Genomic DNA, 12,045 nt, shown 5'->3' with positions numbered 1-12,045 from the left:
ATTTTAGATTAATATTAGTCACAAGCTGTTAAATATTTATTTATTTATCACCCAGAAAGTTTATCCATTTATAGCCAGTACAATTACATACTACTATTTCATTAAATCCTTACCCACAGCCACACATTTAGCAGTTAAATGCTCCTGAAACATAATTTCCTTTCATTCTTATTATAAGTACTACTTTTGAATCAATTTAGACTCTCAAATATTCTAAATATGCTATTTGGGAGACTTTCGTAACATTCATTGAGTTCTGAATTACCATTATCATGAAGCAGTATTTCAAAAGTAACAACACTCTAAAAAGCAGCATTCTTCACATCTTTTATTTCTTGAAAACTAAAATTAATCATGATGTTAAGCATGAAGTTAATTTCTTATACATCGTACTTGTGCCTTGTGTCACATAATAAAACACAATATATTCTCCTCTGTACTATTAGGACAGTTAAATCAAGGATTTGCAAGCATAAATCTAACATGTTATTAAGCCAAAAATATTACAATAGTGTCATTCAAATCTAATCATCTGAAAGATGATGTAAGCTGAGGGCCTTCAGCTTCTCATCTCAGTATTTTGCAGAAACACGTTCCTGCATCCCGTTAACATCAGGAGCTCTAGTGAAGCAGACAAATACGATGCATCGCCCCTAATCAAGTGTGCAACCTTCGTAACGCCAGTGGGAGAAATGACCTGTCAGATCTATTGAAAACACTCAGTACCTTGTAAAGAGATAGTAGAAGAATTCTGGTTTTAATAAACAAGGAACCTATTTTTTTTTCTTTTTGCAAATGCATAGCAAACACTATTTATAACAGAGCTTATTCCTTCTTTCCCAAGAAACAAGCTGATTTTCGTTTTGAGTAAAAGCCGTCCCTTAAAAAACAGTTAAAAGCATTATGAGTATGGCAACCTTTGTGTTCTGATGCATCAAACGGCAAATGATTTTTAGTTTGTTTATCTTTTTAAATGCAAGATTATATAAACAGAATTATTACTCATTCGTTGCATTTAATCACTTGGCATTCACATAGGACTGTAGGCGATGTTAGGATTTTTTCCTTTTCTACAGGCTACAGTTTCTGTTGTCCTGTACCAGCTTATTACAGCTCATGCATCTCAAGTGACATCTTTCTCCTGTCAACTTCTTGAGTTTTTAGAATGCTGATGAAAATATAAGCAGACAAGTGTGTAATTAATTCATAACTTCAGTACTGACAATTCCTTTTCTGAATTTTTAAAGAAGTATTGGGGAGCTTCGTTTTCAAAGCTCTCACAATGAATAAGTATCTGGCAGAATATTTAAGTATGCACTATGTTGTGTTGGTATTACACTTTGTCATGCCTGCCAGCTTTAAACAAGGAGAGCTAAAAGAACTTTGTCATCAGACTTTTTATCTTTACACACAAACACACCTACACGCATGCACAGAAAGCACTTGACAGGCATTAATTATCTACACAATAACCTTCATGCTAATATTGCTCTTAAGGGCAATACTAACCATTGTGTACCATATCATCAGGTGGCACAAACTGTATCACGAAATCACTGAAACCAAAACACTGGGCAAATGTTCCTTAATAGGGAAAGTAAAAAGTTGCTGACATTTATATTAAAAGCATTCTCTCCATTATGGTGTGCTGCAGTGCAATGTCATTGCCATTGTCCATGGAGAAAGCTTCTAGGCTATTCTGTCTCAGATTTCCTTTCAGCGCTGCTTAAGGGATTTTAATCTTCTAGCTGTTGTTCTATAATCTACTTTAAAAAATAAAATGGTATCAGCTCATGTGTCTTCTCTGGGTGATATAAAACTCACCTACAGGATACTCTTTCACTGTGCCTAAAACTTCTAAGTTTCATAAAATTCCTACTACATCATACATTTCTGAATCATTTTTTATTTTTTTTTAATTTATCTTATTTTATTATTGTTATACCTGTGAATATCACCATAGTAGATTATTCAGCAGCAGCACAGAGCACTATGAGTTGTCAGTCAAGGACTGTGTTTACAGTAAGTAAGCTGTCGTGGTTTGGGCTGGGCTGGCCAATAACCTCAAGCCAGGACACAGGTAAACTGCATTAAAAAGTACAATGAGCTATTAATGACCAGAATGACACACACACCAAACATAGCTGCTGTGCATTGCATTGCTTCAGCTAATTTAAGGCAAATTAATAGTATCAGAACAGTGTGGGTTGAGATAATTCAGTAAATTCAATCATCTCACGATCATTAAAAATACTCGACCATGTGGCCTGATTATATCTAGTATTACATTTCCTCAGACCACACTGTAACGGAAAAAGTGACAAGTTCACTTTATGCCTCTCCTCATTCGGATGCAAAATAAACACAGAACTCTTAAATACCATGGAGCAACACATTTATGGATTTGTGCGAGGTGATGTCCTCACAACACTGTTTCTTAATTATGAATGACTAAAAATGTTTGTCTCCTGCACTTAAAATATGACAAGTTGAAAGATATGAAGCTAGTATCATTTCATGACTTAACTAACCATCATTTACTGTGATTCGGTTGCGTATTTAAGTCCCTAGCTGGATCATAATAGAAGAAGTTACTTGAAGTACACCTGAGCCAGACAGTCAATCCAGCCAAACAACCATTAACTCTACTCTATCTTTGGCACATTGATCATACCTTCTTTTAAAGGTATGAAAGAAAAGTTGAGTTGTCCAAAATACTCTGAAAGCTTGAACAAACCAAAGTGGGGACAATCTTGCTTTCTTAGAGCAGCTAACCAAGCAGAAGGTTCAGAGTCAAAAGCATTGTGCAGAAATACCTCCTACCCGTGTTTAGGTAAAGCTCTCATGCTAACCATCCCTGGCCACAGTTTTACTGCTAGCAAAAAAAAAAAAAAAAGCAGTCTTCAAAAGGGACCAACATAGCTCAGAGGCAAGCAGACTGGCAAGCCACAAATAAACGAGAAAAATCAAGAGTCAAGACAATATCTACTTTTTCCCCCATCCCACACTTGCAGCTGAGTTCAGTTTCAGCCAACTTATATCCTCACATCCCTCCCTCCCCATCCCCTGCCTCCACCCAAAATCCATGATATTCAAGAGTTGAACGAAACCACTGGAGTTAGTTACACACTCTTTTGACCTAGTATTTGAAATGAGATAGATTGTACAAGTTGGGGTGGTCTAAGACACATTTTGAGATCTCAGACCTTGGGCACAAGACCTTGCTAATCATGGTAACTCTGAGCAGACTATGCTGAGTTTTAGCTCACTGTCACAAGCAAAAAAGATGAAAGTGAAGAAATCTGCAACTGCTCCTCTGCTGGCTGAGAGGCAGATGACACTTAACATGCTATTACAGAAAACCCTTATCTCGTCTTCAGTACAGCTCACACCACACAACCTTAAAGAAAATAAAGATGCAGCCCATCAACAGTCTCTTCTTCATAACACAGCCTGAGGCCACCTTCAAAAAGCAGACCAAACCCTCAACCTGTCCCCGTCCCCAGGGAGGTGCCCGATGCCTGGGACTGCCCTGGTGTCCCCCATGTGCCCTGCTCCCTGCCACCCCAGGGAGCCCCTGCTGCTTCTGGCATCCAGCTGCCTGTCCTTTCTTCAAACTGCGTGGTCCCCAACAGGAAAGCCAGAAGATTTTATGAGACAAGAGAAGTTCCCGTGCCTAATGTGCTCTTCCAGATCACAAACAGTGCTACAAATGATTGCTTTTCACCATGACTAAACGCACATTTTCTTTTTATTTTATTCCATTCCTGGGATGAAAAATTTTAGCCTCAACACTGAAGGTCTGGCTGAGTTACAAGCAATTGAGAACTGAATCTTATGCCAGAAGGCCTTAACGATAAGCAGCACTTCCAGCTCTGTTCAGAATAAACAATACACTCGTGGTCATGCAAGCAACCCCGCAATGAACTGGAGAAACCAAGTTCTCTAAGTCCCGTGGTCTACCAGAGATACTTCTAACTCAATTTGTGATTATTTAAAATTATGAAAAACAGTGAGTGCCTGAGACGTAAGATCATACGCTCCCTCAACTGCATTTTTTGAAGCTTTCATCACGCAACAGGACTAATTCATTCTATGGAAGGCTTTTTCTTTCATGTTTTAAAATGTAGTGATTTGAAAAGATGCCAGTGCAGGCAGAGAGGACAGGCAAATCTTATGTTATGAAATAAGCGACCATTATTATTTGGCACAGGCAAATTTACAGTGCTGGTCATTGTCTGAGCAAAGATCATAGGAGAATTTCCTAGTGAAATACACTCTGATTTGAAAACAGTACTATAGACCAAAAATTATTGAAGTTGGTTTGGGATAGGAAATAAATGACTAGTAGCAGTGTAGAGACCCTTTAATGTTAGGTTGTTTGTGTAACTCTGGCCCCAGCCTTCCTTAGGGTACATTTACCTGTTTTTGATAGAAATGTCTACTGATTCCTCTCAAGTCACCTTCTCCCCTAACTTCAAAGTCTGGAGCTGTTCTGAGCTATGTCAGCCCCTTGTCCACAGACAGGTTGATGTCAGAAAGGCAGAAGCTGCCATCAGGGTGACAAGAAGTGAAGTTCCCTCAAATGCCCCAGCAGCAGCCTGCCCAGAGCAGCACTGCACTCGCGTCCTCTGAGCACAAAGTCATGATGCTCTGCTGCCAGGAGGATGAAGCCAACGAACCTCAAGCGAAGGGGCGCGACTGGAGGTAGAAATGGCAAAAGGAGATGGCTCTCTGGAAAGTAACTCCTTTAGAGAAGTTATCACATAGGAAACCCCTAAAGAAAGGGTTAATAAGATCTTGATCACCGGGGGAGTTTATGAGTATTTTACAGAAGCTCCATCATCTCACCTATTGAGTGATCTCTGGCTTTTCAGCTATGATTGTATTACAGCTGAAACACTGAGACAAGGCTTCAGGTAACAGATGGTTAAAAAGAAACAAAAATCAAACAGAAAAACTGAATAGGTGCATGGTGAGAGGTGAGAGAGCTATCTAAAATACTGTTGTTGACAAAGAACCAGGAAGACTTTGCAATTTATGCAATCAATGGACCTCTGCTGATGCTGCCAGCTGAACACTTACCTTAATAGATCATAGCAATTGATAAAAGTTGCCTTTAAGTCCTTCCCAAACAGCCTCTCCCCCAGATCTAAGAGAGAGAAAGCCTGAATGGAAAATATCTCAAGAATTTCTGTCGGGAGGCATTCTCAGAGAAGCTACTGAGAAAATCCCTGTTAGTGCGGCAACAATAAGACTCAGCCAGACATAGCAGGGTGCTGGCAGGCAGACTGCTCGGGGACCAAAAAAAAAAGGGGGAGTGGAAGCAATCTCTTATCATTTTCCAAACTTGAAAAAAAAAAAAAAAAAAAAAACCCAGACAGAAAAACTCAGACCGGCAAAACCTCAGTCATTTCAAAATGTGATGGACAAACACATTCCCCAGGACGGCAGGCTTTAAATTAACATATTCACAGTACAGAATTGTGTCTGCTCAGCTGCCCCTCGAACGCAGCACAGAAGGTAACCAACATGCCTGGTGCAGTCAGCATTCAGAAACTAGGCAATCATGCGAGTGTGGGTACCTAGCCAGTCGAGCTATTTCATAACGTCTTTAAATCAAACCCAGAGTAACAGCACCACCGAAAAAATCCATAACTGCACAGCTAATTATTGCTGGCTGCAGCTGACTGTGACAAGCAGGTTGCGAGACAATAGTTCCCTTTTAATTGAATAGTCAAAGCGACAAGGCTGAAATACTCGTATTCAAAAAGTATCAGCACTCAAACACCACCTGCTGTTCTCACATTGTATTCTTATGTGTGCTAAGCAAGCACAACGGCTGTCACTTTGAATTACTAGGTTTGAACGTCTTCATACACAAAGTACTGAACAAGGAAAAGTGGTGTCAGATCCCTCAGTTCCAGAAACCACCAGGCTGATTTTTCAGATGCATTTACTCTGAACTCTGAAGGCTTCTTCACGCTTCCTCAGTTGTTGCACATACAAATGCAAATATCGATTCTGCCTTCTGTATGCACATAGAAAAATTATTGAAGCGGCCAGATCAGTGTCAGTCACGCAAAAGCTGTGCCTCACATTTCAAAGATATTTGAATAAAGTAAGTTCTTAATATTTCCTCATAAGAAGAAACTTAGCTTCAAAGATGAAGCCTGCTTCACTTTCTAGAAGTTAAATTCAGTGGCTCACTGTATGCGGAGGTCCGCACAACCACGGACACAGAGCATGACTCCAGAAGCTCACGTTCTGCAGAACCCAAATCCAAATAACACCCTTTTCCCTCCTGTGCAGCACATCTCCATTTTTTCTTTCAGTGGAAAACTGAGTTTGTCCAACTGTCCTCCAGTTTGTGCAGAACAGAGAATACAGGTTAAGATTTGGTTTCTCTTTGAAGACACTTAAAGCGGTCAGCAAGGAGCCAGAATAACATCCCCCAGCAAGTAAAATCTTCTCTTGGCATTCACAACTGGATTTACTTTGCTTTTTTTTCTAGAGGATGAGAGCAATGCCACACAAGTGACATAGTAGGTACTACTTCCTGACAGTTAAGCACATCTTAAAGGCCTCGAAGGGAGAAGATGTTTAGTACAGACAATAACCCTTCTGTCTTGTGGTGCTCATCTGGCGACTTCTGCAGCAGAGGCTGAGCAGCCTCTGCTTCCCAACAGGGAGTATACAAAGCTGGAAGTATGGCCTGCCCTCTCTACTGAAAGCACGAGCCTGCATCCTTTCTGCTCCGACATGAGCTAGCTACTTGTGGAAATCAGCAGTGTCTCCTCCTTAAACCGAGGAGCTGTAGTGCCGTCACACTGAGATCAGGGCCTACATTTTAAGTTCATAAGTGTGAGAGACTGCCATGCACTGATGGGGTCAATGGAAACGCCTTCTCCTCTGCAGCTCTGGGGAAACCTTTGCTGGCACCACATTTCACACCTTAAATCTGTTTTCACAAAAAGCTGATCCCTTGGTGGCAGAAGAAACCCTTTGGTATGTGATGGAAGTTCAAAATTCAAATCACATAGCTTGATGCCGCCTTCTATTTCTAATTATAGATTAAACAGCACAAAACCTTCACAATAACTGCAGGGTATGGGAAATGCAAACTTCAATAACGTAGAAAAGCGGTACCAGGTCAAGACATGTGCTTTGAAGAAAGTACGTCACGGATGAGAATTAATGTCCGCAGCAAGCCTACCTCACAGGGGGCAGGTCTGAATTTTTAAGTTCAGAAAAAATGCCAGCAGAAGGATCTTCAGGCCTTTTCAGAGCATAACAAACCTACCTGAATCAGCTGCACTCCTGCAAGTCACCACAGTGTACCAACCAGGCATAAAGTTGCCAAACGTTATTAGAATTAAACTTATCCAGTGGGATCCTACACCTTTTCAAAGGCTACCTGAATTTAAATCTCTCAAATACTACCACTCTCAAATACTCCGGTTAAACCAGAGAGGTAAATTGGCAGATTGCCCCTTCTCCACCAGCTGGAAGGTGTCTGTCGGCAACCCCAGGTATTGCCAGACCTGGGAGGTGCAGGAGGACAGACCAGATGCCCCAACAGGCTGATGGCTACCACAGCCAGCATGCCCTTTTTCATGTTCTTTTCCACTGCTAAGGACCATGTACTGTACCTAACGTCATTGTGGGAGGTTTGTCTTGTGCAGACTTATCTTTTACAGAAGGTGTTTTTTGGATAAGGATGAGGGTTGGTCATTTTTGGTAAATCAGGAATGGATTATAAAATGTAAACTCAGTATCCAAGCATCTCTCAGGTACTTCTGTTTGCTACGCCCAATCTCAGCACAAGCTTTAACACAAGGGGGGAAAAGGAGATGGCCTTTGTCCTTTGTGATTTTAATAGCCTAATTCTGGCAGAAACTGCCAAACCTCAGAGCATCTGATAAGAGCATGCAGACTCTGCTGAAGAACAACAGGAGAGTAAAAATCAGCAGCAAAACCAGAAGATAGCTCTTTCCTCCCTCACCTTTTATATATCTTGCTTTGTCTCTGGGAAAGCTGGGTCAGACGCCATCCAACAACACGGCAGGGAGTTCAGCCCTAGCCCCTCTCAACTACCTATCTTTATTTTCTCTCTTTCCCCTCACCACTCCCAACCAAAAAAGGAAAGTTATTACCTTCTTTAAACTGGTTTGGCCAGCTGACAAATACAGATGTGTCAGAAGGCAGCCAGGAACGGGAAGGGAAAAAACACAAAACAAACCATCTGGGGCCATAGGATACAGTTAAGGCAAAAGCTATAGTCAACATTTTACATTTGAAATGCTCCCATTCTTTCAAATAATTTTAAATCTTTTATCCTCCTGTCCTAGAAACTCGGACAAGCTGCAGTGTAAGAAAGCAGACCAAGCTTATACCTGAGCTTTGGCTATCTAAGGTTGCAGAGCAAGAGGATCCCATTAACGCTTCTAATTCTTAGCCCCTTTATTCTGTTAATGTTTCCTTTCTCCTCAGATTCCTTGGCAATGACTATGCTGGCTAATGTTCACAAAGGCACATTTCTTCTCCACTGCCCTGCACCTTTGCTTTGACTTTCCTTCTGCTTCTTTGAAAGGACTGAGCAAGCAGGGACAGAGAAGAAACTTCTCTCCGTTTAATAGCACTACACAGTTCGTTTCGTGTGAAACGAACCCTTCCAGTGTATCTTTTCATTGTTTTGAATCCCGATATTGCTGACTCCGGTCTGCTCAGCTGCACCTCTGCGGCTCCTCTGTTGCATCTGCCACGACGCCTGCCTGGCTCCTGCCAGAGTGTCACCCCTACTGGAAACCTTCCCCACGCAGATCCCACCTTCAGCTTGGCTGTCCTTGACCAAGTGACCTTGGAGGCCTCTTAGAAGGACATGAGAGGAGGTAAGATGTGGCAATACTGAGGATACACTCCTGACCTTAACAAATGACCGGATGCGCAGGTGAATTTGGTTTTGTGCAGAAGCTTGTGCTTGGAGGACACAAAGTAGGGAAGAGCCCTGCTCTTCCCAGCAAGCTGTCCTTGCTTGAAATGAGAAATAGCATGATTCTCAATGCAGAACTGAGCGTTAAAACGTGAGCTCTCCTCCAAGCATTACATGGCAGAGGGGAGAACTTCAACAGGAGATTGGGGGCTGAGATTTGCAGAACCTCTGTGCCTCGTTCATACTACCCTCCTCTTTCTATGGTACATTGCAGTCCCTAGCCCCTGATTTTGGCCTAAGAAGGGTAAACGACCCTGTCAAGAAAAGGAAAATGTGAAAAGGGAAGGGAAGGGAAGTTCATACAATATAAGAGTAAGAACTCTTATTTTAGTCTGACATATTATCTCTGTTACTCCTTTCCCCCCACATCCTTCCATCACTTAAGTCCTTCCTTACCTTTCCACAGTTGTTTGCTACAGTTATTACATGCCAAGTCTCCTCTCTCTCCTCTTCACTCCTAATTTGAATAGCTACAAGTGTCGGTAGGTAATCTAGGAGCTGAAAAAAGTTTTAAACAAGGCAAAGAGAACCTTCGTGTACCCCTGATACAAATTTCTGCAAGGCAATCCGAGTCAACACGTCACATTTTGAACACTGGGAAAAGCCACCCTTAAAAGACTTAAAAGCACTGTTTGGTACAGCTGCAGCAGAGCAGGTGCTGTACTGAATACCTTATATAATTTTATGGCTCGTTTCATCAATACTCACATTTCTGCACATCATTTCTCATATATTTCTTGTTTCTACACATAATACTCACTCTTCCCAGTTCTTTATCTTCAAGTGCCAGCACCCCAGTGCTTTCTGTAAAGAGTTTTACTTTGACAACAGGCCGAGGGTGAGTAGTGGTGAAATCCCCTTGAGTTCCCCATCTGCAATAAATAAAAGAACAGAATTCAACTGGGGCAGTGGTCAGGCCCGAGAGTGATAGGACTGTAATCTTTTGTACAGAATACTTATTAGCGCACTCCTAGAACTTAATTTCCAAACTTTTGCAGGGAGAGGGTGGGAGAGAGGGGAGGTACACTTTTGAGCATCCAAGATTAAATATCTACGTGGGAAAATTGGCTTTTCTCTGTGAGAAGTCAAATCAGGGTTTTTCTGTATGACTTTTTGTCAATCATAAATATGTTAATGGCAAAACCCGAAGAACTGAAATTATATCCTCATAGGGAAAAACAGAACCAAGCAAGAAAGCAAAAAAAGAAAGATATCTTTTTTCTGTTAATTATCTTATGTTCACTATCTTGTGCACACAAGTCAAATTAATTCAGCCAAGATTCATGTCCCAATTCTAAAAAAAAAAATTTGTTTTAACTTTATTATTTAAAGATGTTCAACTTTAGGTGACCAAACTATGCAGAAAGTAAGACTTGCACAAAGTTTTATGAGATGCTACAACTTAGTATAAGCATGTAGGAAAAATGTAAACACAAATGCAAAAAATGGGAAAAAAAAAAAAGTTATTTATCAGAGTGATTATAGCTCTGCGAGATAATTACTGCCACAAGGCTTCATGCTTTTAGAGAAGCTAAATTAGGCAGACAAACTTCTAGTTGTTAATCTCTTATCTCAGTGAAGACACTTGGTTTGTCAGCCCCCCCTCTGTGTGCCAGTGGTACAAAAAAAGGAAAGTTATATAAATTGGATTGCAACTTCCTCCGACAACCTATTCTTTTTTCCTAAACAATTGCATGGTACTCTTTGCATTGACGATACTGATTCTGATTATATTACTAGGCACAAACAAAATGGAAAAAATAAGCGCAGCTCCAGTTTCCCTTCTTTTTTTTCCACTCCTTGAGTTATTAAGATTAGCAGAAAATACAGAAATAAAGAAAACAGGCGACCTTAAAAGTATGCTCTATAAAAGGATCTATTACACAAGCTAAAATCTTAAAGAGCCTGATTTACAAAAAGCAGTGTTTTCATTTTACATTCAAGAATAATTTATATGGACTCTCCACTGTTGGAGACGAACACACAGTAGTAATCTTCCGGTAAAGGGATCTAATAGGTAAAAGAAATACCTTCAACTAACATGAGTTACAGACTTCAAGGTAAAGTCTAGAAAGTAATATGCAACCAAAATCCAAAAGTTTTAAGAAAGCAGTGGTTCTGTATAAACCAGTCCTACGGGTGTAGAATACAAAAGTGATTTTCACTGAAAGTTAACCAAATCTTACATTACATTCTGTCTTCTTTTCTTTGTCTGGATAAGACAGATGCTCACTCGCTCTGTCTGTGGTGGACATAGCCTGAGCCTCAGCCAAAGCGTAATTGAAACAGGGACTCTGACAAGAAATTACCTTCCTGAGAGGGAGAAAACCTGTTTTGTGATCTGATGATAGATGCTGCAGTCGCAGGACAACACAATGCCTACCGCTGCTACTCTCCCCAGCGGTGGTCCCAGGGGTAGGTTTCACCACAATACAGAAATGAGATTTCCAAGGAGAAAGCGTCTTCATAAAAGATGAGACAGACAGTCATATCTTCAGTCCCCTCTCTCCCCAAGCCTCACCGTTCAGGAAGAATGCTGCCTTGCAATCCCAAACACAACCTGAGCGCTTCGTTAGCTGCAGTGTCTCTCTCTGGCACCGGGATATATTTGTCCCTGAGCTTCCAGAAGCCTTGAACTGTGCACACCACAATGGATAGGACCACCCAAATAATCAAGAAAAACTTCTATTAAAATAACAAAACAAAACAAAAGCCTCTCTACAAAGATCTAGTGCCAGCACTAACTCACAGACAGAAGAAAAGAAATCAGAAGTCATGCCGACTAAAGGGAAGAGAAGAGCCCCAGCCTGCTCAGCGAAGAGAGCACCACGGGGGGGCTGCTCAGCTTCTGCAACCTGAGGGGCAGGTACATGCCATGGCCTGTGCTGGGGTCTGGGCATCTCAACATCTGGCTCCAGAACCTCCCCAGAAAGTGGTACAGCTTTGTCCAGAGAGGCATACCCAGGCTCCGTTCCTGCAGGACGCAGCAGGGAGGGATGGGAGTACGTGAGCCTTGCCCAGGGAGCTTGGTGGAATTTGCTTGTTCTCTAATT

The 12,045-nt window shown here is 41.3% G+C and overlaps 1 protein-coding gene across 6 annotated transcripts in view; it reads right to left on the bottom strand.

Annotated features, from left to right (window-relative positions):
- Nucleotides 1-12,045, bottom strand: part of CADPS2 (calcium dependent secretion activator 2) — a gene marked incomplete at its 5' end in the record, with an annotated part of 318,699 nt that overhangs the window by 150,653 nt on the left and 156,001 nt on the right. For all 6 annotated transcript variants that reach the window (XM_082495412.1, XM_082495415.1, XM_082495411.1 and 3 more), the window contains one exon: nucleotides 9,753-9,864. In XM_082495412.1, coding sequence (XP_082351538.1) covers nucleotides 9,753-9,864 — 112 coding nt within the window. The remainder of the gene's footprint in view (nucleotides 1-9,752; nucleotides 9,865-12,045) is intronic.

Source organism: Vanellus vanellus (genome assembly GCF_965231255.1).
Source record: "Vanellus vanellus genome assembly, chromosome: 1".
Lineage (NCBI taxonomy): Eukaryota > Metazoa > Chordata > Aves > Charadriiformes > Charadriidae > Vanellus > Vanellus vanellus.
The sequence above is the reverse complement of the archived record's forward strand: the minus strand, read 5'-3'. Positions and strand labels throughout refer to the sequence as shown.